Raw genomic sequence first — 22,981 nt, 5'->3', positions numbered from 1 at the left:
CGTTAGCCCATCAAGCTGCAATATCCAAGCCTTGACATTGCGAAGATGGAGGCTGTTATGGTCTAGACCAGGATACATAGAAAGATAAAACTGCGAGTTTCAGAGCCCTGTTATGACAACATTTCCAGCCGGTCCAGGTAAATGGAAACCCGCCTGGTTACTTAGCTAGCGAGCAAACGTTAGCGCCTTTCCAAAGTTATGTAGCTAGTACAAATGACAGCTAATGTCAACGAACGAGCTTAGCTAACGTTAGCTAAGCTAGCTAGCAGCGTCGGATCAACTACAACGTAGTTTTAGATAACTGATAAGTTAGCACATAGAATCGCTGATTTTTTCTTAACGACAACTTGTCGTCTTTTTCAGAGAGATAGTCTTGTAACACAGAAGTCGGCCAACAGCTAACTTCAGCTAATGTCATCTGCAAGATGAAGATGTTTTGATGTCAATGCTAGCTAACATTAGCAAGCTAATCATTTCCAGAACCGTTTCCTGGTTGTGACTCCTCTGCTTGTTACCGACCCGATGTCTAGGATATAACTGGTTGGTGTGTTTCATTCCTTGACTCCGTTTTAGCTTGCAGGTCTCAAAAGCCAGCTAGTGTTTAACACACGCTATATAACGCTAGCCTTGTTACTTTTTGTTTTCTCTGGGAGGAGAGGGCGTAACGTTAGTAGTTACATTAAAAATCTGGGCTGTTCGATGGCTCCTGTTAACTGTCAAACTATGCATCACTTATCATGACTTCACACACTTCTACAGCGTTTTTTAGTTACGCTCTTTATGTCGGTATGCATGTGTTTCACAACATGACAACTGTTTTAATATTGTTTAATCTTTTGTAGTTCTTAACATTATACGTTTTAATCTTGCATTCTCCTCCCACCAAAACACACAAGATAAGTGTAAACCAGTTGAACAAGTTGAAGCTGAAATGCTGCTTGATGGACTTTTGATCATGATAATCGTGAAGATCAAAACCACTCAAAAATAGCCTAATGCTGTGAGAGGTATGTGTGTTTTTCTCAACAACACAGTCTTGCCTGGAGTATTCTTACAACAGAGGATACAACTGTACTGGTTCTGGGTATTAAGTAACCTATTCATAGTTTTCTTAACTTGCCACATTAAGTTGACTCTACTGGATTTGTGTGTCTGCAGGTGGAGGCAGGAGGTGTGAGTAGAGTGCAGTAGACATCGGCAGCATGTACTCCGAGTGGCGCTCACTGCAGTTGGTGGTGCAGAGCGACCAGGGCCACCTCAGTGTTCTGCACACTTATCCCACCACCGTGGGCACGGAGGTGGCAAATGCTGTGGTCAAGCCTCTGGGCACAGCTGTGAGCCCTGTCGCCACAGAGAACATCCTCAAGACAGATAAGGAGGTGAGAGAAATGTCCATGCTGGTGTGCATTATGCAGTGTTTGACATTTCAATTGAATACCTTTGTAGACTTCCAAGTTGCCAGCTCCATCACCAAGGCACAAGAGAGTCTGTCAGCTTGAACACTTGCAGTACATTCGAAGTGTTCAGACCCCTTTACCTTTTTCATATTTTGTGGTGTTGCAGCCTTATGTTAAGGTCATTTAAAACCATTTTTTCTGTCATCACTCTACACTCGATACCCCATAATGACAAAGCAAAAACAGAATTTTAGAAATTTTTGCAAATCTGTTGAAAATGGAAAACTGAAATATCACATTGACATACGTATTCAGGCCCCTTGTTATGGCAGTTAAGCTCAGGTGCCTCGCCTCCCATTTCTCTTGATCATCTTAGAGATGTTTCTACAACTTGATTGGAGTCCTGTGGTGAATTAATTTGACTGCACATTTGGAGAGGCACACACCTGTCTATATAAGGTCTCGCAGCTGGCAATGCATATCAGAACAAAAACCAAGCCATGTGGTCGAACAAACTATCTGCCAAGTTCAGAGACAGTATAGTGTCGAGGCACAGATCTTGGGAAATCCACAAAAACATTTCTGCTGCATTTAAGGTTTCCAACAGCACAGGCACCTCCATAATTCTTAAGTGGAAGTTTTCAACAACTGGAACTCTTCCTAAAGCTGGCCGCCCAGCCAATTCGAGCAATTTGGAAAGAAGGACGTTGGTAAGATAGGTGAATAAGAACCTGGAAAGTGAAGGGGTCTGAATACTTTCTGAATTCACTGTGTTTTATCATGACTGAAGAGAGGTTGGCTTCATCGATCCATCAGAAGATGTATTTTAGCACAACACCAGTTAGCAGAGTTCAGTTTGTACTACACTATTTAGTTGAGTAATTGCTAACCATTTGAAAAGCATTAATGTCAAGATATTTTTTTGTACATTCATACAACTCTGAGCTGAGATAACAGGGTTAGTGTTTGTAAAAACTCATTTGATCTCTGATTTCTTCAAATGAAGTTAAACTACTAAAACAAATGTTTTGAAATTATTTCTGTGGACATGCAGCTTAGTGTGGCCACAGTGAGGGAATATATTGAAATAAGCAGCTTAATGGTTAATGGTACAGCATATACACTGTAGGGTTGATGGTATGTTTGTTGACCTTGATTTTGACCAGATTCTTGACATTGAGGCCAAAGAGTTAAATTTTTATGTCAAGAGATCAGAGTCTCAAAGTGCTGTCAAAGTCCATCAAAGTGCCATTAGCAAAAACCCATTTGGGCCGTCATAAGTCTTTTTACTCAGGAGTCTCTTTGGTGTAGCTACTCTAGCATGTAAAGGCCTGACTGATGAGTGCTACAGAGATAGCTTCCCTTATCTCTGCAGGAGGCTTAGGCCTGAAACACAACAGACGCTTAAATGCTGTTGGAATAGCTCTGCCCTCACTTCACCTCTCATATAAACGACAATGAACACACTTTGCGTGCCAATGTGTATCTGTAGTTTCTCTACATGTTGTGTGTTGAGTGACAAGAAAACCACTTTGTAAATGGTTATTTTTATATCCTACAACCTCTGCAGCAAACGCTACATGTCTCTACAGTACGTGTGTTTAATGGGGATGTCCTGAGCTCTTCCTTGGGATCAGGACTGAGTCTTATTTTAGGCAGGTTAATTAAAGCCAGATCAATTTCTCATCCTTTTATTTTTTTATGCTCTGTATATGTCAGCTGTCAAAAAAGTCTCCCTTGTGCTCTGATAAAACCCTGGAATGTCTGCTCATACACACCGTTGTGAGCAATTGAACCACAGAGCTCACAGCAAGCCAGGAGTTTCAGTTAATGGTATGACTGCATGCATCAGGAATAGATGTGAGAGAAGGTGCGTTGGGTTCAAAATATTTCAGCAATATTCCTCAGGTGCACCTGTGTTGCTGGCGCTTTGAACTTCACTTCATGCTGAGGATAAAGCTCAGATAAACCTTCCTGCCAATACTGATCTGTACTGACTCCCCACCTGCTTCACGAATATTACACAAAACACTGTAGAAAATGGTACAAAATATTGCAGGAAACTGTCAAGGGGTTATACAGGCTTTTATGTAGGCAGACTTAAGGCTTTGTATGTAGTTCTATGATGCAGGAAAATTAAATAAAAAAAGACGTAGATTGAATTCAGTGTTTGTGTGTAGTGAGTATAAAATTATTATTAAATCGGGATCGTGGGCAGGAAAGCATGATTTGGAAATGATCAAATATTTAAATGTAACATTGAAGGAAGAATGATGATGTGGTTTTCATTAATCACTTGCCTTTTGAATATCTGTTTTTGACAGAATATTATTGTGTTGAAAATATGTTTTCAGAGCTGCCAGAGATACAGGACTCCTCAACAGAAATATACACAGCAAAATGCTGCAAAATAATCAATAAGTCATAATTTAAAACATTTACATGAAGTAATGAGAATGGTTTGGCTCCCTAGGTGAAGTGGACCATGGAGGTGCTGTGTTATGGCCTCACTCTCCCCCTTGAAGGGGACACTGTCAAGCTGTGTGTAGATGTGTACACAGACTGGATGATGGCCCTGGTGTCGCCCAGGGACTCGATGCCTCAGCCTGTGGTCAAGGAGCCCAATATGTACATCCAGACCATCCTCAAACATCTTTACAACGTCTTTGTACCCAGGTAAGTCAGAAATGTTCACAGAGGAGCCTTCATCTCCAATTAGCTGCAGTTTTTTTTCTAATTGAAATGAAGACTTGTTGCATGGTTGTATATGTTTGTTTTTACACCATATCTACTGCTGTTAAGAGTCCTCCTACATAAACCTCTGATACCACTTATCATGCCTGCTGTTAACACTACCTCTCTGATTTCCTTCCTTGTTCCTTCCTTGTTCCTTCATTACAAACATGCGTCTCTGTCTCCAGGCCTGAGCAGCACAGTCTGAACCATATCAGGCTTTGCCAGCAAGTTCTGACTGCAGTCCAAAAACTGGCAAGAGAGTCTGTTTCCATGGTTAGGGAAACCTGGGAGGTGCTGCTGCTCTTCCTGCTTCGCATCAACGACACATTGCTTGCCCCACCCACTGTTGGAGGTAAGCCACTTGCTGTCCTCTTAAACCGTTCTTGATGTATTTAATTAGTTATTTGGGATAATTACTTAATAATTAATTTAAATTTTTTTCCTCAGTTGGAGTGGCAGAGAAACTAGCAGAGAAATTGATGGCAGTGCTGTTTGAGGTGTGGCTGCTTGCTTGCGCGCGCTGTTTCCCCACACCGCCGTACTGGAAGACGGCGAGGGAGATGCTGGCCAACTGGAGACACCACCCGCCTGTTGTAGAGCAGTGGAGCAGAGTGGCCTGTGCCCTGACCTCCAGGTGAGAAAGGCATCAGTTCAAGTTCATGTGGTTTTGGATTTAGCCCTGAAAAAGGATTAAATCACACAGTCACTGAGGGTCAGTTTTGTTTAGATTTTTATTATTGAGTCGTTTGAGTAGAGTTAAAATAGTTGCCTATCTGCCTTGCAGGGTATGTACTCTCTGAGTGAGACAATCTGTGCGTCTCTGTCTGTTTTCCAGACTTTTGCGCTTTACCCACGGACCGTCCTTCCCACCTTTTAAAGTTCCTGATGAGGACGCCAACCTGATTCCTTTAGAGATGGACAGTGACTGTGTGGCACAGACGTGGTACCGCTTTCTCCACATGCTCAGGTGCATAATTCCTCAACATTATTGCATTCTCTGTGTTCTTACCTGAAAATAACAAAGCTCCTCTTTCATTAAACTAACCCCTAACAGACACAGATGGTTTCTTTCTTCACCTGTTGGAAGAGACAAGAAAGTTGTTGCACATAGTGGGACTAAAGCACCTCATATCATTCCTATCAAGAATTCCTCTTCTCTATGTACTCTACTTCCTGTCTATAAAAGAATCACGTTATGTTAATTTGTTTAAAGGTCGGGTTTTTTATGATTTCATTCATCCATCCCTTCTTTTAATCATTCATTCTTTCATTCAGCCTTCTGTCTGTCCATCTATCTGTTGGTTTTATCCAGTCTTATATCAGATATAACATACATCCAAAACAGCGTCTGTAAGCTTTTTGCATTAATGCATGAATTTGCTGTCCATTTGTTTCCAGCAACCCAGTGGACCTGAGCAACCCTGCGATAGTGAGCACCACTCCAAAGTTTCAGGAGCAGTTTCTTAACTCCAGCGGTATCCCTCATGAAGTGGTGCTGCATCCGTGTTTGAAACAGCTGCCCCAGATCTTCTTCAGGGCCATGAGGGGTGTCAGCTGCCTAGTGGACGCCTTCTTGGGTAAGATGAACATTTGGGGGGAGACGGTTCAGTGTAAATGTTTAAAAAAAAAAGAAAAAAAAGAAGCTAACAAAAGGATGTATTTCAGAATTAAAAGGTAAAACTCATCACAGTGATTCTACATGTTCTTTGTAAGTTTTAGCAAATATACCTAAAAGCATATCAACATTATTCCTGTTTTTGAAATTGTTATGCTTACCCTCTAGGCACCTATTGATGCTCATTCATATTAAAATTAGATAATTGTGGCACGGGATAATGAGGATTTCCAGCCGCTGCCCTACTTAACATTCAAAAGAGACGAGGTTAAAAGCAGATGTAGTGTTTATTGTGATCCATCTCAAGTGAATGTCAAGATGCTTAACAGCTTAACTGTCGTTGTGGGTTGAAATCTGTGGATACCAATGGCTGCTGGAGGGTAAAAAAAATATACATTTAAAAAGCTAAAAAGGGTAAGCAAAAATGTAAAGTATATGTGATGAGTGGTGAAAAAAGTCAAGTATGTCAGAGGAGCCAGCAATACAAGGCACTTGTAAGTTCTTGTAACAGCTTTTACTCCTTTCCCGGTTGTTGTACAGGCACTGCTCCTGAGCGAACTCAAGATGGAGGATGTCAGTCAGTAACACCTGTTGAAACATTTGAATAGAAAAATGTCCGTGTGTATTTTTGTCTTTACACTGTAGGTATCTCTGTTGAAAAGAGAGATGTACGCGAGAGGGTGTTCACTTTTTCCCCAGTGCTGCTCTCTCATGGTACAGACATCGGCTGACACATCATATAATGAGATGGGAATATAATGGTCTATTTATTGGTGGTGATGATATTAACAACTGGGATTAGTTTTGCTGTTGCAAAATAAGTCCCAGACATTCAGACTAAACTACAAGATCATCAACAAGGGGGTCTCCTGCGGGAATAAAAAGTCAATCAAGATGGATGGAGATCAATTACTGGTGATTTGTATCTAACCATTGTCTTGCATGTCTACCAATGAACATTATCTATGATCAACTTACAGACTCAAAACTTCATTTTTCTGCCTCCTTAATAATATTAGAAATTAGAGAATGATTTAATTTACAAAGCCAGTTCTGGCTACTGGAAACTTTAATGACCTTTCTATCAACAGGTATATCACGTCCCAGAGCTGACAGTGCCCCGCCCACCCCAGTCAACAGATTGAGCATGTCTCCGCCCCCCTCCATCACCAACACCACGCCCCCTCACAGCCGCAAGCAGCGGCATACAGTGGTCACCAAAACCACAAGCAAGAGTTCGACTGTAAGTGCATTAAATCGCCACAAACTGCAGAGCTGTGTTTTTATTGTTTATTATTTGCAGTTGATCTACTGACAGAACAGGGCTAATACATTTGTCATATTTATGTGAAGAAATTATCTTTTTGACTCATCTTTTATATGTTTGATTTGTTAGTTGCACTGATCATGCTGTCAACACCCCGATCAGATGTCTTCCTCTATCCCTCCCCACCCTGCAGGGCAGTGGAAGTCAACCAACCAAAGCATCCCAGCAGCAACAGCAGCAGCAGCAAACTTCGTCCTCCCCGACCCTGCTTTCCAGCCCCAACCAGAGCAGCTGGGAGTCTCGGCCTCTGCCGGCCCCGGCACGGCCAAAGGTCAACAGCATCCTTAACCTGTTCGGCCAGTGGCTTTTCGACGCTGCTCTGGTGCACTGTAAGCTCCACAGCGGCCTCAGCCGAGACCCGAGCATGACCGGTAAGAAGTGAGACGATGGCTATAGCGTTTCCATTAATGCATGGTCAGGTGGGTGTTCTGTCGCTGTTCTTTAGTATGTGTCTTTGTGGAGTTCTCTGTGTTTTTGGTGTCTGTGTTATTTTTTATTGTATGTCGTTGGGATATCCTTTCCTTTTTCACCATTTTCTCTGAAACTTCTTTGTGCTTTTCTGTGTGTGGAGGGCTTGGTTAGAAGTGGCGTGGTATGAAATTTCCATCTGATTCTAATTCATTTACATCTACCAACTATTTATACATGGCTAAAACTGCATATAGTCTATAACCATATGCTGAGGACTTCATATAGATTCATTTTTATTGGTAAAATCATCGCTAGAGGAGTCAATGACAGCACATTCAGTATTTAGTATTTTAAAATAAATTTGGCTTTTCATTGGCTCTCCATTTATTTTTCTCTTTTTGGTGTAGTGTCCTGCACGTGTCTACCATGTCTGATTAATGTTAAAGAGTTGTAATGGGTCAAAAGTCATGTATTGAGGAGAACAAAAAAAAAAAACAATTCATGCCTGATATGAATTGATCCCAAAATATTGGATCTGCTTTGATTTTGTGTCTCTCCACTATTTCTGTTATCTTGCAGCCTCTTTTATCCAAATTCTCCTTTCTTATAAATCTTGTAAGTAGGAACGGCAGCTTTTTTTCCTCACTTGATTTGCGTTTCTTGACAAATCTTCCTGCTTTTTAGTTGAGTTCCTCATGATCATCGCCATTGTCACCATTGTTTTCTGTTCCCACTCCTTGTCATATATAAAAGTTCACCAGCGTTCTCTCAGCGTTTCTCCAAAGGTGATGGAATGGGTTTCACCAACTGACCACTTGTCTCGATCATAACGTTGCCAGTTTGTGACGCCACCCCGTTTTTGAGTTCTCATTTTCTTTTTTTTTTGGGTCACACTAATCCTTATTATTTAGTTTCAGACCCCCCCCGCCCCCCGCCCCAAGTTCAGCATTATTGTTTTGTTTGTTGTAATTTCCTTTTGTATTGTTGGTTTACTTGAGTTTTGATTTTGATTGGTTTGGTGCCTCAATGCATGAAGTGAATGTTCTGTACCTTGAGTGACAGTCATATAATTGCGGCAGCGAGGGAGCTGACACAGGGATTTTGTTTAGTGGTCTTGCAGCAGAGAATGACTGACACATTTTATTGCCAGCACACTACACTTGGTCATGCCTTGTGCCAGTGATAGGTAGAACTTCTACGGCAAACTCTTTGTGTCAGAGTTCCCTTTTATTGAATGCTTTTAAATGATGTGAATGTGTGTTTGCAGTCATTAAAGTCTTTGTTTTATCTTTTTGTGATAGTGATTAAAATGTCTGCTTTGTGGTGCTTTTGTTTTTCCAGTTTTTGTTACTTTTTGTTGTACTGTGCATACAGTAGATACATGTTTGCCTGTTTCTCATACATGCATGAGTACTAATGACCAAATTACAATTCAGCGTCCTTTCATTCTGTGTCTCTTCCCACTCTCTACAGCGATAGCCACTCAAGTAGGTCTGGAGCTGAGGAGGAAGGGTTCTCAAATGTCCACCGACTCCATGGTGTCGAACCCCATGTTTGACGCCAACGAGTTCCCAGAGAGCTACGAGGCAGGACGAGCGGAGGCCTGCGGGACTCTCTGCCGCATCTTCTGTAGCAAGAAAACAGGAGAAGATATTCTGCCTGTTTACCTGTCCAGGTAACATAGTCAACTTTCTTATTTTGTTCATCAGTCTAACTGTGCACATGCAATTTTTCTGTTGGCTGTTAAGATCTTAAACTGTCTTTCTGCAGGTTTTACATGGTCCTGATTCAGGGTCTCCAGATCTCCGATTTCATCTGTAGACCAGTTCTTGCTTCCATCATTCTCAACTCCTCTTCTCTCTTCTGTACTGACCTGAAGGGCATCAATGTGGTGGTGCCCTACTTCATAGCTGCCCTGGAGACTATTGTACCAGACAGGTTAGACTAGTAGTGCTTACACTAATTTTGGATGAATGTACTACATAACATTTTCATTAATGTGAAAACCATATGATCTTAGTCAGGTTTCTCCGTTTGAGGGCAATTTTGAGGATATTGTCTCAAGTTTGTCTATGTGAGATTTGTTTGTACTCCTCCAGGGAGCTGTCCAAATTCAAGATGTATGTAAACCCTACCGACCTGAGGAGAGCCTCCATCAACATCCTGCTGGCCATGTTGCCACTGCCGCATCACTTTGGCAACATCAAATCAGAGGTAACTCTTGCTTACTTCTTTCATTTTATTGGTTTATTGGTGCATTTTTTCAGTACAGAATTTAAAAGATTTTGAGTCAGTTTTTGTCATTGAACCTCATTTCTCCTTTTCTTTTAGCTTATTTGAAATGTTTAACAGGTTAAAGGCATGAGAGCTTAGATCATTCTTTCTTTATGTTTTCAACTCCACAAGGCTTTTAGATTTTCGCATTGCAGTAAAGCAAGCCCTAAAAGTTTTTATTCTTTGCTTCGTTTTCAGATAAACCAGGTTGTTAACTATATTGACTTTGTGTGCTTCAGGTTCTGTTGGAGGGAAAGTTCAATGAGGAGGATGGGTGGCCTCATGACCAGCCCGTTTCCTTCCTGTCCCTGAGGCTACGTCTTGTCAATGTCCTGATAGGAGCGCTGCAGACTGAGACCGACCCCACTAACACACAGCTCATCCTGGGTATCTGCTGCCCCCTTAACATCCTCTCTATCCATTTATTTTGCCTCTCCATATTACTTGTGCTGTATTTATACTGACCTAAATCATTTTCAAAATTTTCTGTCCATATATTGTTCTTTGTATATTTTTTATTGTTAATCCCCCCCCCCCTCTCAGGTGCAATGCTCAATATTGTTCAAGACTCAGCACTGTTGGAGTCCATAGGTGCACAGACCGAAACAGTAAGGCTCAGATCACTGCTGTTTCCTACGGCTAAATAATTAACATTTTATGATGCTAGCAGCGGTGTCATGGACTGGACATCAAGATTGCTTTTTTTTTTGTGGTGGCAGGGAAGTATAGATGGGAGTCACATGACAGTGAGGAGTCACAGCCGCACCAACAGTGGCATTAGTTTCACCAGTGGAGGCAGCACAGAGGCTACCAGCCCAGACTCTGAGCGTCCGGCCCAGGCCTTGCTTCGAGACTACGGTAAGACACGCAGATACTCATGCACTAATATCCTTGTGCTTGGTGAATTAACACAATAGCGCCGGTTTTGGTGAGATGGTGCATAACAGACTTGCTGGAGCGTTATTTCATGTGGTCAGTACCTGTTTCCTGATCAGTGTAAACATGTCACTTACTAAATTAACACATTTGTTCTTTATAGCTAACGTGGTTAAAGTGCTTTGCAGAGTTAAAAGGCGTTGGGTAAAATGTTTTTGTAGGTGATTCAAAGTTATTTGTTGCTGTGATGCTGTGCTATGAAACAACATTTTGGCACTGAGACGTATGGAGTGCCAGGGCTGATTGCATTTTTCTCTCTAATTGATTGGTTGCAGCAGTGTTGACTAATCAAAAGCATTTCAAAGATTTTCTCTTTTTCTTTGGAGGACTGAGCGATGGTTGACTGACATTGTGATGTTAGAGTTGTTTTTTTTAATTATAAATTACTTTTTTTTTTTTTTTTTTTTTTTAAATAAATTGATAATGACAGCTATGAGAGCTTCAATTCTATGTCTATTTTCTCTGAGCATTGTGCGGCTTATAGGCGACTTTATCCAGTAGGATATAGGGGGAGGGGGTTCTGCAGGGTTCCTGTGGGACAGGATGGTTGTATTGCATTGTGTGGCTCAATACTGGACAGGAAAAACAAGAGCGAGCAGGAGTCTGGGGGGGTCATTGTTTCATAAACGGCAACCAATTCAGCAGAATTTGGGATTTTTTTGTTCATCATAAATTCAGAAAATAAGAGGCCAGATCTGCATCTTGGAGAGGCTCGATGCCGAAGCATCAACATCATCACTTAGTGTTTTTAGCTCTCCTTGATTCTTTAGGTAGAAACTCTGAAATAGATAGATGGAAGAAATAATTACTCTTGATCAGAAGAACTTTATTATATTTAAATACTAAGTAATTCTTTAAATTGTCAGGGTTTTTTTGTTTTTTTTAAAAAACTGAATTACTTGTCACTTATTTAGCCAGTGTTGGACAATTATATCATACAATTTTTTTGTCTTAAAAGTCAAAATAAGGATTTTTAAAATGTTGACATCGCTCAGCCCTGTTCCTCCGCAGTTTATTTATCTATTCCTCAGTCCAAACTTTGCTCAATATTGTGTGCTGTCCTGATTTCAAACACAGTGCATGTTCTCAATACCTAAACGTATCTTTGGCATCCAGGACATTTTTCCTGTAAGCATGTGTACTTAAGCTTTGCTGCCTGAATTCTGCTTTGCTCTATCTATCTTTGCGGTGTTTGGTATTTCCGGGTGTTATATGGTCTAGCTCTTCCAGATACGGCGGCAGGCCTGCTGGTGCGCAGCATCCACCTGGTCACCCAGAGGCTCAACTCTCAGTGGAGGCAAGACATGAGCATTTCCCTGGCTGCCCTGGAGCTGCTGGCTGGGCTTGCCAAGGTAAAGCTAGCACCACAGAGACTCACTGTAACAATCTGCACTCAAGTACTGTATGTCTTCAGGTTTATCCATGTTACCCAACCAAGTCTCAACCAGCAATATCTCTTAGTTCAACACTGTAAATTTATGAAACCACAGCAGTTTTCTCCTTCAAGACCAAGGCTCACAGAAATTGATGATGTGACACTCGACAACTCATTATAGGGCTTTATCTTAAACATTGATCCCTCCCAAATGAGACACACCAGAGTCACAGATAGCAAAAATAGCGTTGCATCTGGGTAGTTCATGTCAACTTATGAGTCAGAATTTTCCAAGTTCATCACAAGGGGGTTGCCCTCATTGTGTCAAAAAGTACAGCAGCATAAGTTTCTGTAATGACTGTACAGTTGTTTTTTACGCCTTGAAATGTGTCGCTTTCTAAATACGGACTCATTAGTACAATGGACAGTAATTGGCTTTAATATGTGAATATCTGACACAAATTCAGAGGAAAAGACCAGGATAACATTGAGGTTACATGAGGTTATTTGATTTACATAAATACTATTTCTAAAAATATTGTAATTTCATTTTTTAATTAAAAGCACAATGAATCAAATGTGTCCTAATTTAGTAAAACAGTTAATCTCTTATGCACCAAAGCCTATAAAACATTTTTTCCCAATGGCATGAAATGAAGAATTTCTGTTATGTGTCTAATGTCGAGCATTTTCCTTTACTTGTGGTATACGTCTAAACCAGGTAAAGGTGGGAGTAGACTCTGCAGACCGTAAACGTGCTGTCAGCTCTATATGTGGGTACATTGTGTACCAGTGTAGCCGTCCAGCTCCTCTTCAATCCCGAGACCTCCACTCCATGATTGTAGCTGCCTTTCAGTTTCTGTGTGTGTGGCTCACAGAACACCCTGACATGCTGGATGAGAAGGTAATCTTAAAGACTGGATTTGAAATATTGCTCCGATATGTTGTTTGGTTAGAGGCTTAGAGTTTTGTTAAAATACACTGTTCTCTCTTTTTGTATCAGGATTGTTTGGTAGAGGTGTTGGAGATTGTGGAGCTGGGGATCTCTGGTAGCAAGTCTCGACAGGAACAGGAAGTTCGACATAAAGGAGAGAAGGAGCACAACCCAGCTTCGATGAGGGTAAAGGACGCTGCTGAGGCGACTTTGTCCTGGTGAGAATCGTCAGACTTTTATACAGAATGGATCAGAGTTAAAGTTATTTGATTTAATTAATTGTACTTTTTCTTGTACATGGCCATCTTTTGAGAAAGGGAAGAATTTACATTCCTAAAAGACTTGCTGTTGGGTATTCAACTCAGTATGTGGAGGAGGAACTCCTTTGCATACACCCAATCAAAACATGTAGTAACATTTTTATTAAACAGTAACAGTCGCCTTTGTAAAGGTGACAGAGTGACATCCAGACAGCAGAGTATGACACTGACTCCAAAGAGGTCTGAAGCAAGCACAGACACTTGTTTTGTCTTGCAGCTTGGCTTGTTGACAAGGTAGCAAAGTAAAAGTCCACCATGTTAAAGTGCATTTGTATTGCTAATGATAAAGAAAATATGTCTTATAACTGCTATATTATATGTTTGATATACAGTATACATCATTAATAAATAACAGCCTTTGGTGTTGCCTGAGAAAATAAAGGAAAACTTAATACACACGATACGGTCAAAGCATTTCTGAATAAAAATATATTTTTTCCTTTCAACAGTAATATAATATTGGAAATAAATTAAATTTTTGTAAAAGTTAGAATTTTAGCACTAAATTATTGATTTGTCTGTTTCGCTGCTTCGTCAGTGACCTAGTTTTTCTGCTGAACCACACGGGCGACTTTTGTAATGACACGTACCCATTGAACCAGTTTCGGCTCATTTGTGTCCTTGTGTTCCTGTGGTGTTCCCCAGTATCATGCAGGTGCTCGGGGCCTTCCCTTCTCCCAGCGGGCCCGCCTCCACCTGCAGCCTACTGAATGAAGACACCCTGATCCGCTACGCCAGACTCAGTGCCACAGGGGCCAGCAACTTCCGCTACTTTGTCCTGGACAACTCGGTCATCCTCGCCATGCTGGAGCAGCCTCTCGGCAATGAGCAGAGTCAGTGGCTTAGCATCCTTCCTTTGACATAATAATAGTTTATTGCAATACAGGGGAGAACTAAGGTCTTTCTGGGTTCATTTTCAGTTGTAAGTAGAGGCTGTATTACCTGCCAAGTAAAATAACGGTAAATAACAATAAATGATCAGTAGAATGTCTCTGTCCTCACAGACCCCAGTCCATCAGTGACAGTTTTGATCCGAGGCACAGCCGGCAGACATGCCTGGACCATGCAGCTCTTCCACCAACCCAGAGGAGCTCGGGCCAATCAGAGGGTGAGATCACACTGTAGATTACTGGATAAGGATTGCCAACAACGCTAAAGCATCATCACCCTAGAAATATTTGAATGTGACACCTTAGAGTCGCGGGTTTGTTAAATTTGAAACTCCACAACTGGTTCACTGATAACACATCTCCATATCCGTCTGCTTCTCTCTTCCCACAGCAGGTGTTTGTTCCCGAGGGCCGTCCGATGCCCAACAATGACGTGGGGATCAAATACAACGTCAAGCAGAGGCCCTTCCCTGAAGAAGTGGATAAGATTCCCCTTGTCAAAGCTGATGTTAGTATTCCTGACCTGGATGACATTGTCAGTAGAGAGGTAAGAGAAAAGCTTTCTGTTAAATCCTTTTATTGATCTCATATCCACATTATGGCTAATCACATACAAATAAGATAATTCTACTATGGGTATAAGCTAAACCAAGATTATTTGTTGTCATTGCTAAAAAAAAAAAAAAAAAATAGCCATAAAGTAAATTAATTGATCATATTATTTGTTATTATACAAACTCAGGTGTGTTGTTTGGGCTGGCAGGATGATTCAAGAGCTACAAATAAACTGAGTAATCCCCCACACGTGAGTTGTTGGAGGGATGCAATTTCACTCGGGTGTCTCTTGGAAAAGAGGTTCAAATCATCTGGTTTGGTGACAGATTCTCGATGATTGTTTTGTGTGGTTTCTCAATCCAATGCAATAATTAATCAATGAGGGCTGAATCAATTACTCTCTGACAGTGTGTATTAAAAGCTTCACAAAGACTGGATTTATTAACAGGCTATTATACTGGATTGGATGAGCTTGTACAAGTTTAGCTAATGAAATGGTGACTTCTTTTCTGTTCAAATGTTTGGTAACAACATTTTAAATCACAGACGCACACGAGTGACTCTTCACATCGTCGCTGGGGGATGACACCTCTGTGTTTGGACTGTGGGACTTGCCCTTTTTGGGTTAATGCTGAATTTAGGCAGTCCAGTGCCATTCATCAGCCAAAGTGTCTTGAAATTGTCTTTAAAAAAAATGTCCCGTCTCCGTCTTCTTTTCAGCTGGAAGTTCAGCACGACAAGCTTCGCATTCTGATGCACAAGCAGATAGAGTATGAGAACGCCTTGGAGCGGCACAGTGAGGAAATCTGGAAGTCCAAACCTTTCCCCGACCCACAGATAGACTGCAAACCCCCCCCACCCTCACAGGAGTTCCAGACGGCACGCCTCTTCCTCTCCCACTTTGGCTTTCTGTCTCTGGAGGCACTCAAGGTTGGTTAAAACTTAATTCGTCTGATAACTTTATTGTTCATGGCAAATGAGAAAATCTCTTGGACTGAACTTGTGCAAAAACATTTTCTGCCAATGTCGAATATCATCTATAAGCCTTCCCGCTGCTTATACTGAACTTTAATTGGTGATTTTGCCTTGTGATTCTGTTTAACTCTCTGTTGCCTTTATTTAAACTTGAGAAATCATTGGGGGCTGGTCCTCATTTATAATTATATTTAGAAATAAAACTATCAAATAAACAGCCATATATAAATGCTTTTTTTAAGTTTAAATTCATACTCATAATAAAGTATAATGATACCGTAATGTGAAAAGTCATATTCTTACATACATTCATAATATTGTTCTTGTTAATACAGTTTATTTAAAATGTACTTACATTCATTTATTATTGATAGGAACCCAACAACAGTCGTCTACCTCCTCATCTGATTGGCCTGGAGTCATCCTTGCCAGGGTTTTTTGATGACATCAGCTACCTGGACCTGCTTCCCTGCCGGCCATTTGACACTGTCTTTATTTTCTATGTGAGAGCTGGACAGAAAAGCAGCCATGAGGTGAGGGAACGCAGGCAACACATAACAGATTCTCAATAAAACAGTGTTGATGCTGTTACAGTATTTGTATAAAAATGTCTGAATAAGAATGGATCTGTACTTGTTCTGTGTGATCAGATCCTGAGGAATGTGGAGTCATCATCCAGTGTCCAGCCCCACTTCTTGGAGTTCCTGCTGTCCTTGGGCTGGCCTGTGGACGTGGGACGCCACCCAGGATGGACAGGACACCTAGATACTAGCTGGTCCCTCAACTCCTGCTCCGACAGCAATGACATACAACAAACAGGTAAACTACTAAACTAACTCCTGCGTTAGAGCTGAAAAAAGATCTTATCTATTAGATGTTTGTGGTAACTAACTCAATGAGTAACTTTTTAAAAAAATTTCCCTGTAGAGGAAGCAACTACTCCTGAGGACACAGGAGGTTCTGTGTTCAATGGGGAGAAGAAAGTTTTGTACTACGCTGATGCTCTGACAGAGATTGCCTTCGTTGTTCCATCTCTAACAGAAAATTCTGGTCAGTGTTGAATATGAACTGATAGAGATTGTATATGATGAAAACCCAGTGAGGGAGTCGGGACTGACAGAGTTGCCATTTGCTCTTTGCTGTCTCCCAGAGGAGTCATCAGTGCACAGTGACTCCACAGTGGAGGCAGACACCAACACAGACGTCATGCCTGGTTTACACAAACAACCCAATCTCACACTGGAGCTGTTCCCCAACCATTCTGAAAACCTGGAGTCTGCCAAGAAGGTAAAGTTGGGCTTAATGTGTGTGTATCTAAATTGTATACTGGCATTTCTGATTATGATTTCTAAGTCATTTAATGTGGTGTTTGCTTAATCGTGCTGCGTGTTGTGCTTTTTCTTTAGCTGAGTCCTTTGGTGAAGACAAAGAGGTCATCGACTGGAAAGTCTTTCCCACCACTGGGTCCCGAAACAAAGGTGTTTGTGGTCTGGGTGGAGCGCTTTGATGATATTGGTAGGCACATGCTCTTTATTCTGCCTTAATGTCCTGTAATTTGAGACTACTAGTAATGGGGTGAAAATCTAATGTTTCTCTCCATATATTATATTATATTATATTATATTATCTTTCTTTTTTTTTTCTAGCAATTTCTCTTGAATGATTTCTCTGTACAAAATATTGTAGTCTTAAATACTTAACCTCTGTAGCCTTACAACGTAACTATGAAAAAGTGATTCTGAAGTACGTGACCAATGGTTTGAAGTACTTGAATGTCATTGTTTCTGTGTTTTTAGAGAACTTCCCGTTGACTGATCTGTTGGCTGAAACCAGCACGGGCTTGGAAGCTAGCATGAGCAACAGCACTTCCTGCAGGTATTCAGAAGTTTACGCTTTTGCTGTCAGTATGGAACGCATACAGTTCATGAATTGGTATTGGGTTAGTTCAGTTCTGCAAAACAGCATGTGCTCTGAAATGCATAAACACACAAGAGTGCAAAACAGGAAGTACAACATGCAGTGTATGCAAAAGCAAGCAGAGAAAAGGAACTGTGACAGAGCCGTGATGACAGTTAGGAGTTTGAAGTGGCTTAAAGGAAAATAAGTTTTTTTTTTCTAGTGTGATTCATATGTATGTTGTTTTTAAGGTAGAGATAATGTGCTACTTAGCAACTTCATTATCAAGGACATGGATCACAAGCATCAAATGGATTTAAACGTGTTGTATTTAACCAAATTAATAATATCACCTTTGAGAGTGCGTCATCTGAAGCTATGTGATCTGATACAACATAACAACCATTTATTTCATCTGTGACATAACTAATTTTTCCGATTGCCAAGTTTCCTTGGAAGATAATGAGTGGGTGGCATATTTGAAAATTGCTAAATTGATTTTTTTCTTATTTTCAGAGCAACCACAGAAGCTATTTTTGGCCAGTCAGGCATAAACACACTGACACATTTTTTCTGCCTACAGAATTGTTTCTTGTCGCGTGAAAACCTGTTAGTATTTACGCTTAAGTTCAGTCAAGTGCTACATGACGACACTCTGATCTGTCAAAATATGTTTGTCTTTCCAGGTATAAATATGGTCATCATTTACAAATGTCATTTTGTTTTATTATTAAATGATGTTTCAGGAATCAGCTTTGTACACAAAGCAAAATCATATCCTGTGTTTTTATAAACACAGAACAAACTCAGAAATAGTAGCAAGCAGCAGTGATGTGTGTCTGCATGCACTTATTGTTATGGACCTAACGTGCATGGTTTTGCCCTAGTGATGGTAAGATTAATAGAATGACTTGTAATGCTGTTCCTCAAACATATACATTGTATATTTAAATATTTTTCGACGTATTCCCACGGGAAACAAATCACATTTTAAAACAGTTTAAAACTACAGTCTTATTACAGTGATTCTTTATCATTCTAGTTTGTGGCAAATCACTTTCAGTATCTTCTTTACGTTTTGTCTTCCTAATTGTTCCTGCTGCAGGTCGGGGTTACTAGAGAAGGACGTTCCTCTGATCTTCATCCACCCTCTGAAGACGGGACTCTTCAGGATCCGGCTGCATGGAGCTGTGGGCAAATTTGGCATGGTGATTCCCCTGGTGGACGGCATGGTGGTCAGCCGCAGAGCTCTAGGTAATAGCTGTGTGTGGCTTGCTCTGACTTAACTTGTCCCTCCCTGCCAACCACACTTCCTCTGAAAGAACAGAGTCAACACATCTTATTGCATCACTGGAAGTATATTAGGATTATTGATCATCGTACTGAAATACCAATTTGCACACATTAATATTTTATAGTTGCCATCTGACTTTGAGATGCATTGGAATTCTCCGTTTAATAAGTTTGTATTGTTTTTCAGTTTGTTCATTATGTGTTGTAACATGAACAAAGAATGGGTGTCATTTGCTATTAGGGAGCCAGTGGAAACATCATGGTTTAGCAACACCATGGAAGAACTATTTTATCATTAGCATGTATCTCTCCTGTGCTGATACACACCTTTACTTTGAAAAACACAAGAAAGGTCACGCTGCTTTTTAATGCATGTAATCTCACTTATGATCAGCAGATGGCAGAGTTGGAAGCAGGATTTTCTATCTAAGAATGCATTTAAAAAATGTTAAACTCTGTCCCTCAGTCAAAGCAGTAGGAAAAATGTTTGTACACATTCTCAGACCTGTCACATTCGACTACTGATGAGCTCACGTGTTTGCGTCCTTCTCCCAGGGTTCCTTGTGCGTCAAACAGTCATCAACGTGTGCCGGCGGAAGCGTCTGGAAAGTGACTTGTACAACCCGCCTCACGTGAGGCGGAAGCAGAAAATAACGGAGATTGTCCAGCGTTACCGCAACAAGCAACTGGAGCCCGAGTTTTACACCTCGCTCTTCCATGAGGTGGGGGAGGGAAAGCCTCACCTCTAATACCCCTGTCCTGTCCTAACACTGGTTCACAAGCGCACACACACACACACACAACACACTCTTTTTATCTATACTCACACACCATTTACATGTGTGCGTGCATACATACACACACACACACACAGACACACACACACACGCAGAATCTTTATATTTATACTGTACTATTTTGTTATTTATATGAATACATATATCAACACTGTCTGCCTTTGACTCTGAGAGCAAAGTGTCAAAAACCATGCCAAGGTGGGAAAAGCTACATTTCTATGTCGCAGCCACTCACTGAACATTTGAATGGCTGAAGTTCAACAGTGTCTCTGCTCATTTAGGTTCATGCTTCGTGGCAAAAGAGTTTCAGCTTGTCTTTAACTGCAATACAATAGGTACACTGTTGGCCTTTCTGAACTTGTAAAAAAAAAAAAAAAAAAAGAAAAAAGTTCTTTAAACCCTGTGACATGAGTGTATTTCACGATGGTTTGGTAGTACACAGCTGTGTCCAGAATCCGGATCTGTTTTTGTTTTAATCAAACAGATTTATGGATTGGATTTTTGCCAAGGAGATGAACATCTAAGCGTCATAAAATGTTTTGTAATAAACATCGCTGCTGCGTCAAGGCAGGTGGCTTCAATAGAACAAAGAAATGATGGACAGCATTGACACGTAATCTAATTTTACAACAAATTGTCATCCACATTCAGACAACTGCTAAAGTCTTCCTAGTGCAAACACACATTTGGCCATCCAGCAGCTGACTGAGCACGCAAATGCTGCCGTTTATAGTTTGGATTGTTTTGTTTTTTCCAGATGATTTCTAGGACTCCTACGTTGTATTACTGTATGCGGATGCCATTTTCTTGGCACCTGCACTGTCTCTGTGCCAGTCTGAAAGTCCTCCCATCTCACAACAGCCACTGCACTGTTTGTGTGTGTGTGTGTGTGTGTGTGTGTATATGTGTGTGTGTGTGTATGTACACGGCCACATGTATGCTTATTCAACCAGTCAAAACCATTGACCCTACAGGGAGTCACAGTGACGCCCTAAAACCCCCATAGGTGGCATTTAAAGATGAATTTTGTCACAGAAATTTGACTCCGAATAATTCAGTTTCGAAAAGTTAAATTTCCTCGGTCAAGACATAACCCTAGAATTGGTTTACTCTTAATGCCTGGTAACACTAGAGTTTACTGATAATGAGAGCAGTTACAGAGCTCCTGGACTTTGCACTTGATCGCAGGGCTAATACGAAATGACCAAAAAGACATTTTAGTTGTGAAGTCTCTGCCAATACCAAACAGCACAGTTTAAGTGTCTTGCTCATCTAAACAAATCTAAGGTGACGGATTCAAAGGCCAAAATACTCAATGTAGCTAACAGCATTATATAACCTGCATTTTGACTGATCAGTGCTGTATTTTGGTTTTTTTTTCCATTTTTTAAATTCTTAACCCAGAATGAAAAAGTTATATTCAGTTTGGATTACAGAAATACGCAATTATGCCTTCACAACTTGTTTTAGTAATTTTTTTTTTTTTTTGCTTCACAATTTTTTTCACTTTTGTTTACTCACTGTACTTTTGGTTTTTATTCAAGCCCTCTCACTGTCTGCCTGTAACAATGTGAATTTATTTATCACAGAGATGGAACAGGGCAAACACCTCTAGTTTCTTTGTTATATTGGAAAGTCTTAATGCACTGAGCACATTTTATGTTTATTTTCTATTCCCTGTGGTTACCTTACATGTCTTTTGTACTTTTTGTGCATTTTGAAAGAAAACCCTGCTGAAGGAAGAGTTTTATCTTGTGAAATACGAATGAAGAAGAGGCGTCGGCGAGTTTTTAACCTATCATGTCTAATTGTGTGACTCACTTTTTATGACGGTGCTTTACGCACATGCCTTTTTTTGGAAGGAAAAAAGTACATTAAATATGCTTCAAAGATACTACATACAATCAGTCATACATTGTATCCTATGTTACTCCTCTGATGTTTGATCATATTTAAGGATTTGCCATGTACAGAAGCGGAGGATAATATGTAAATATATGATAGTGTAAGGCATTTACAAGTTGTCTGTTGCATTCATCCGAGATGGCGAGAAAAGTTATGTTTGTATGCAATTATGTGTGGGAGGATCACAATGGGTATTGAATGTAACATGCATCAATTAAAACTATTATTGACCTTTTAATTTCTCCCATTCCTAATATTTTACTTTTTGTTCACAGGATTACTATGAGGAATAAAAATGAAGTTCCACTTTTACTTTTTAACATTTAACTGATAGACTTTTTCTTTCCTGAAGCAACATAGTCTTTAGATTTAGATCTCACTTGCTCTGATTAGCTAGAGCTGAAGTTATATCAGTAATAAAATGCAGACACTTCAGTTATTCTGTTATGAGTATTTGGAACACACAGTGAAAGTAGACTGGTGTTAACGGTGCAGTGAAACAAGTCAAGTATTGCTTTGAAACCACCAACAGCTCTGTGGCCTGTGACAGTAGGTTCGCCTCCAGGCGTTGAAGCTGTGTTAAATATTAACGTACTTAACAGAAATTATTATTTGTGTTTGTCTACCATCATGACAAGACTTGATCTAAACAGTTTTAAGTTTGCCTTCTTTATTTATGGATGTAACCATAGATACACACCCAAGAGCAGGTGTAGGACCACAACAGAAAATAATTTTATTTCGTATTTACACTGAAACAACAAAAAGATCATCCATGACTTGATATTAAAAAGGGAACCAGATCAAGATGAAAACTTTCTGCTTATCATGTCAGAACCACGACATTATAATTACAAACTACCTGTGTCCATTCTGCTGCTGAAGGTTGCACGTTTGCACGTGTCCACCAGGGGGCGCCTTTCTCCTAAATTTACCAGCTGGATCCTGTTGTGACAGGTAGGAAACATTAGCTAACTTACTCAATATACAGTATTTAAATACTGCACATCAGGTATCAGTTAACTACTTTACAGGTCGTAAAGTAGTTGATTATAAGACACACTTTTTTTTTTAATTCTCAGGGTATTTCTTTTTTATAAAACTTGTAAGTCTTTAGTCTTATAAGTCTTTGTTTATTTTTTCCTCTTACGTTGCTAGCATAACTGCTTTTGGCTTAGAAGGAAAGATGCTAACACCTGAATTGCTAACGTAACTTATTGCTATTTTTTTTTCATGTTTTGTGTCTTTTATGTTTTAAATTTGTTTTATTTAGGATGGCATTTAATGGCGAAAGGTTCCAAAAAGGCATGTTGATTCAAAGGTAGGATATATTTATTTTTTGTTT

General features: G+C 40.3%; 1 protein-coding gene across 11 annotated transcripts; it reads left to right on the top strand.

Moving 5' to 3' along the window:
• LOC130174678 (ral GTPase-activating protein subunit beta-like) lies at positions 1-21,874 on the top strand. Of its 11 annotated transcripts, XM_056384756.1 has the most exons (33): positions 19-137; positions 481-540; positions 1,159-1,379; positions 3,871-4,073; positions 4,319-4,485; positions 4,581-4,767; positions 4,969-5,100; positions 5,532-5,710; positions 6,394-6,462; positions 6,840-6,991; positions 7,209-7,446; positions 8,066-8,101; positions 8,960-9,161; positions 9,257-9,424; positions 9,586-9,700; positions 10,000-10,147; positions 10,304-10,368; positions 10,480-10,618; positions 11,918-12,048; positions 12,793-12,975; positions 13,075-13,223; positions 13,971-14,158; positions 14,330-14,433; positions 14,607-14,762; positions 15,491-15,700; positions 16,120-16,278; positions 16,396-16,564; positions 16,673-16,795; positions 16,896-17,032; positions 17,152-17,260; positions 17,542-17,620; positions 18,747-18,895; positions 19,490-21,874. In XM_056384756.1, the coding sequence occupies exons 3-33, from the start codon at positions 1,203-1,205 to the stop codon at positions 19,681-19,683; spliced, it is 4,617 nt and encodes a 1,538-aa protein (XP_056240731.1). In that variant the 5' UTR covers positions 19-137; positions 481-540; positions 1,159-1,202; the 3' UTR covers positions 19,684-21,874. The 11 variants fall into 11 exon arrangements, with proteins under 11 accessions (XP_056240733.1, XP_056240732.1, XP_056240730.1 ...); XM_056384758.1 differs by lacking the exon at positions 481-540 and having other exon boundaries at positions 1-137; positions 11,927-12,048; XM_056384757.1 differs by lacking the exon at positions 481-540 and having other exon boundaries at positions 1-137; positions 14,610-14,762.
• Positions 21,875-22,981: the final 1,107 nt, after the last annotated feature.

Source organism: Seriola aureovittata, chromosome 9 (assembly GCF_021018895.1).
Source record: "Seriola aureovittata isolate HTS-2021-v1 ecotype China chromosome 9, ASM2101889v1, whole genome shotgun sequence".
Classification (NCBI taxonomy): Eukaryota; Metazoa; Chordata; class Actinopteri; order Carangiformes; family Carangidae; genus Seriola; species Seriola aureovittata.
The sequence above is the reverse complement of the archived record's forward strand: the minus strand, read 5'-3'. Positions and strand labels throughout refer to the sequence as shown.

What these genes read in the sequence shown, in the direction of transcription:
- LOC130174678 (XM_056384755.1), top strand. Translation starts at nt 1,203, where the DNA reads ATGTACTCCGAGTGGCGCTCACTGCAGTTGGTGGTGCAGAGCGACCAG. An exon ending in TTGGCAACATCAAATCAGAG is followed by an intron (nt 9,701 to 9,999) that starts GTAACTCTTGCT and finishes TGTGTGCTTCAG; the next exon opens with GTTCTGTTGGAGGGAAAGTT. An exon ending in TGTCTCTGGAGGCACTCAAG is followed by an intron (nt 15,701 to 16,119) that starts GTTGGTTAAAAC and finishes TATTATTGATAG; the next exon opens with GAACCCAACAACAGTCGTCT.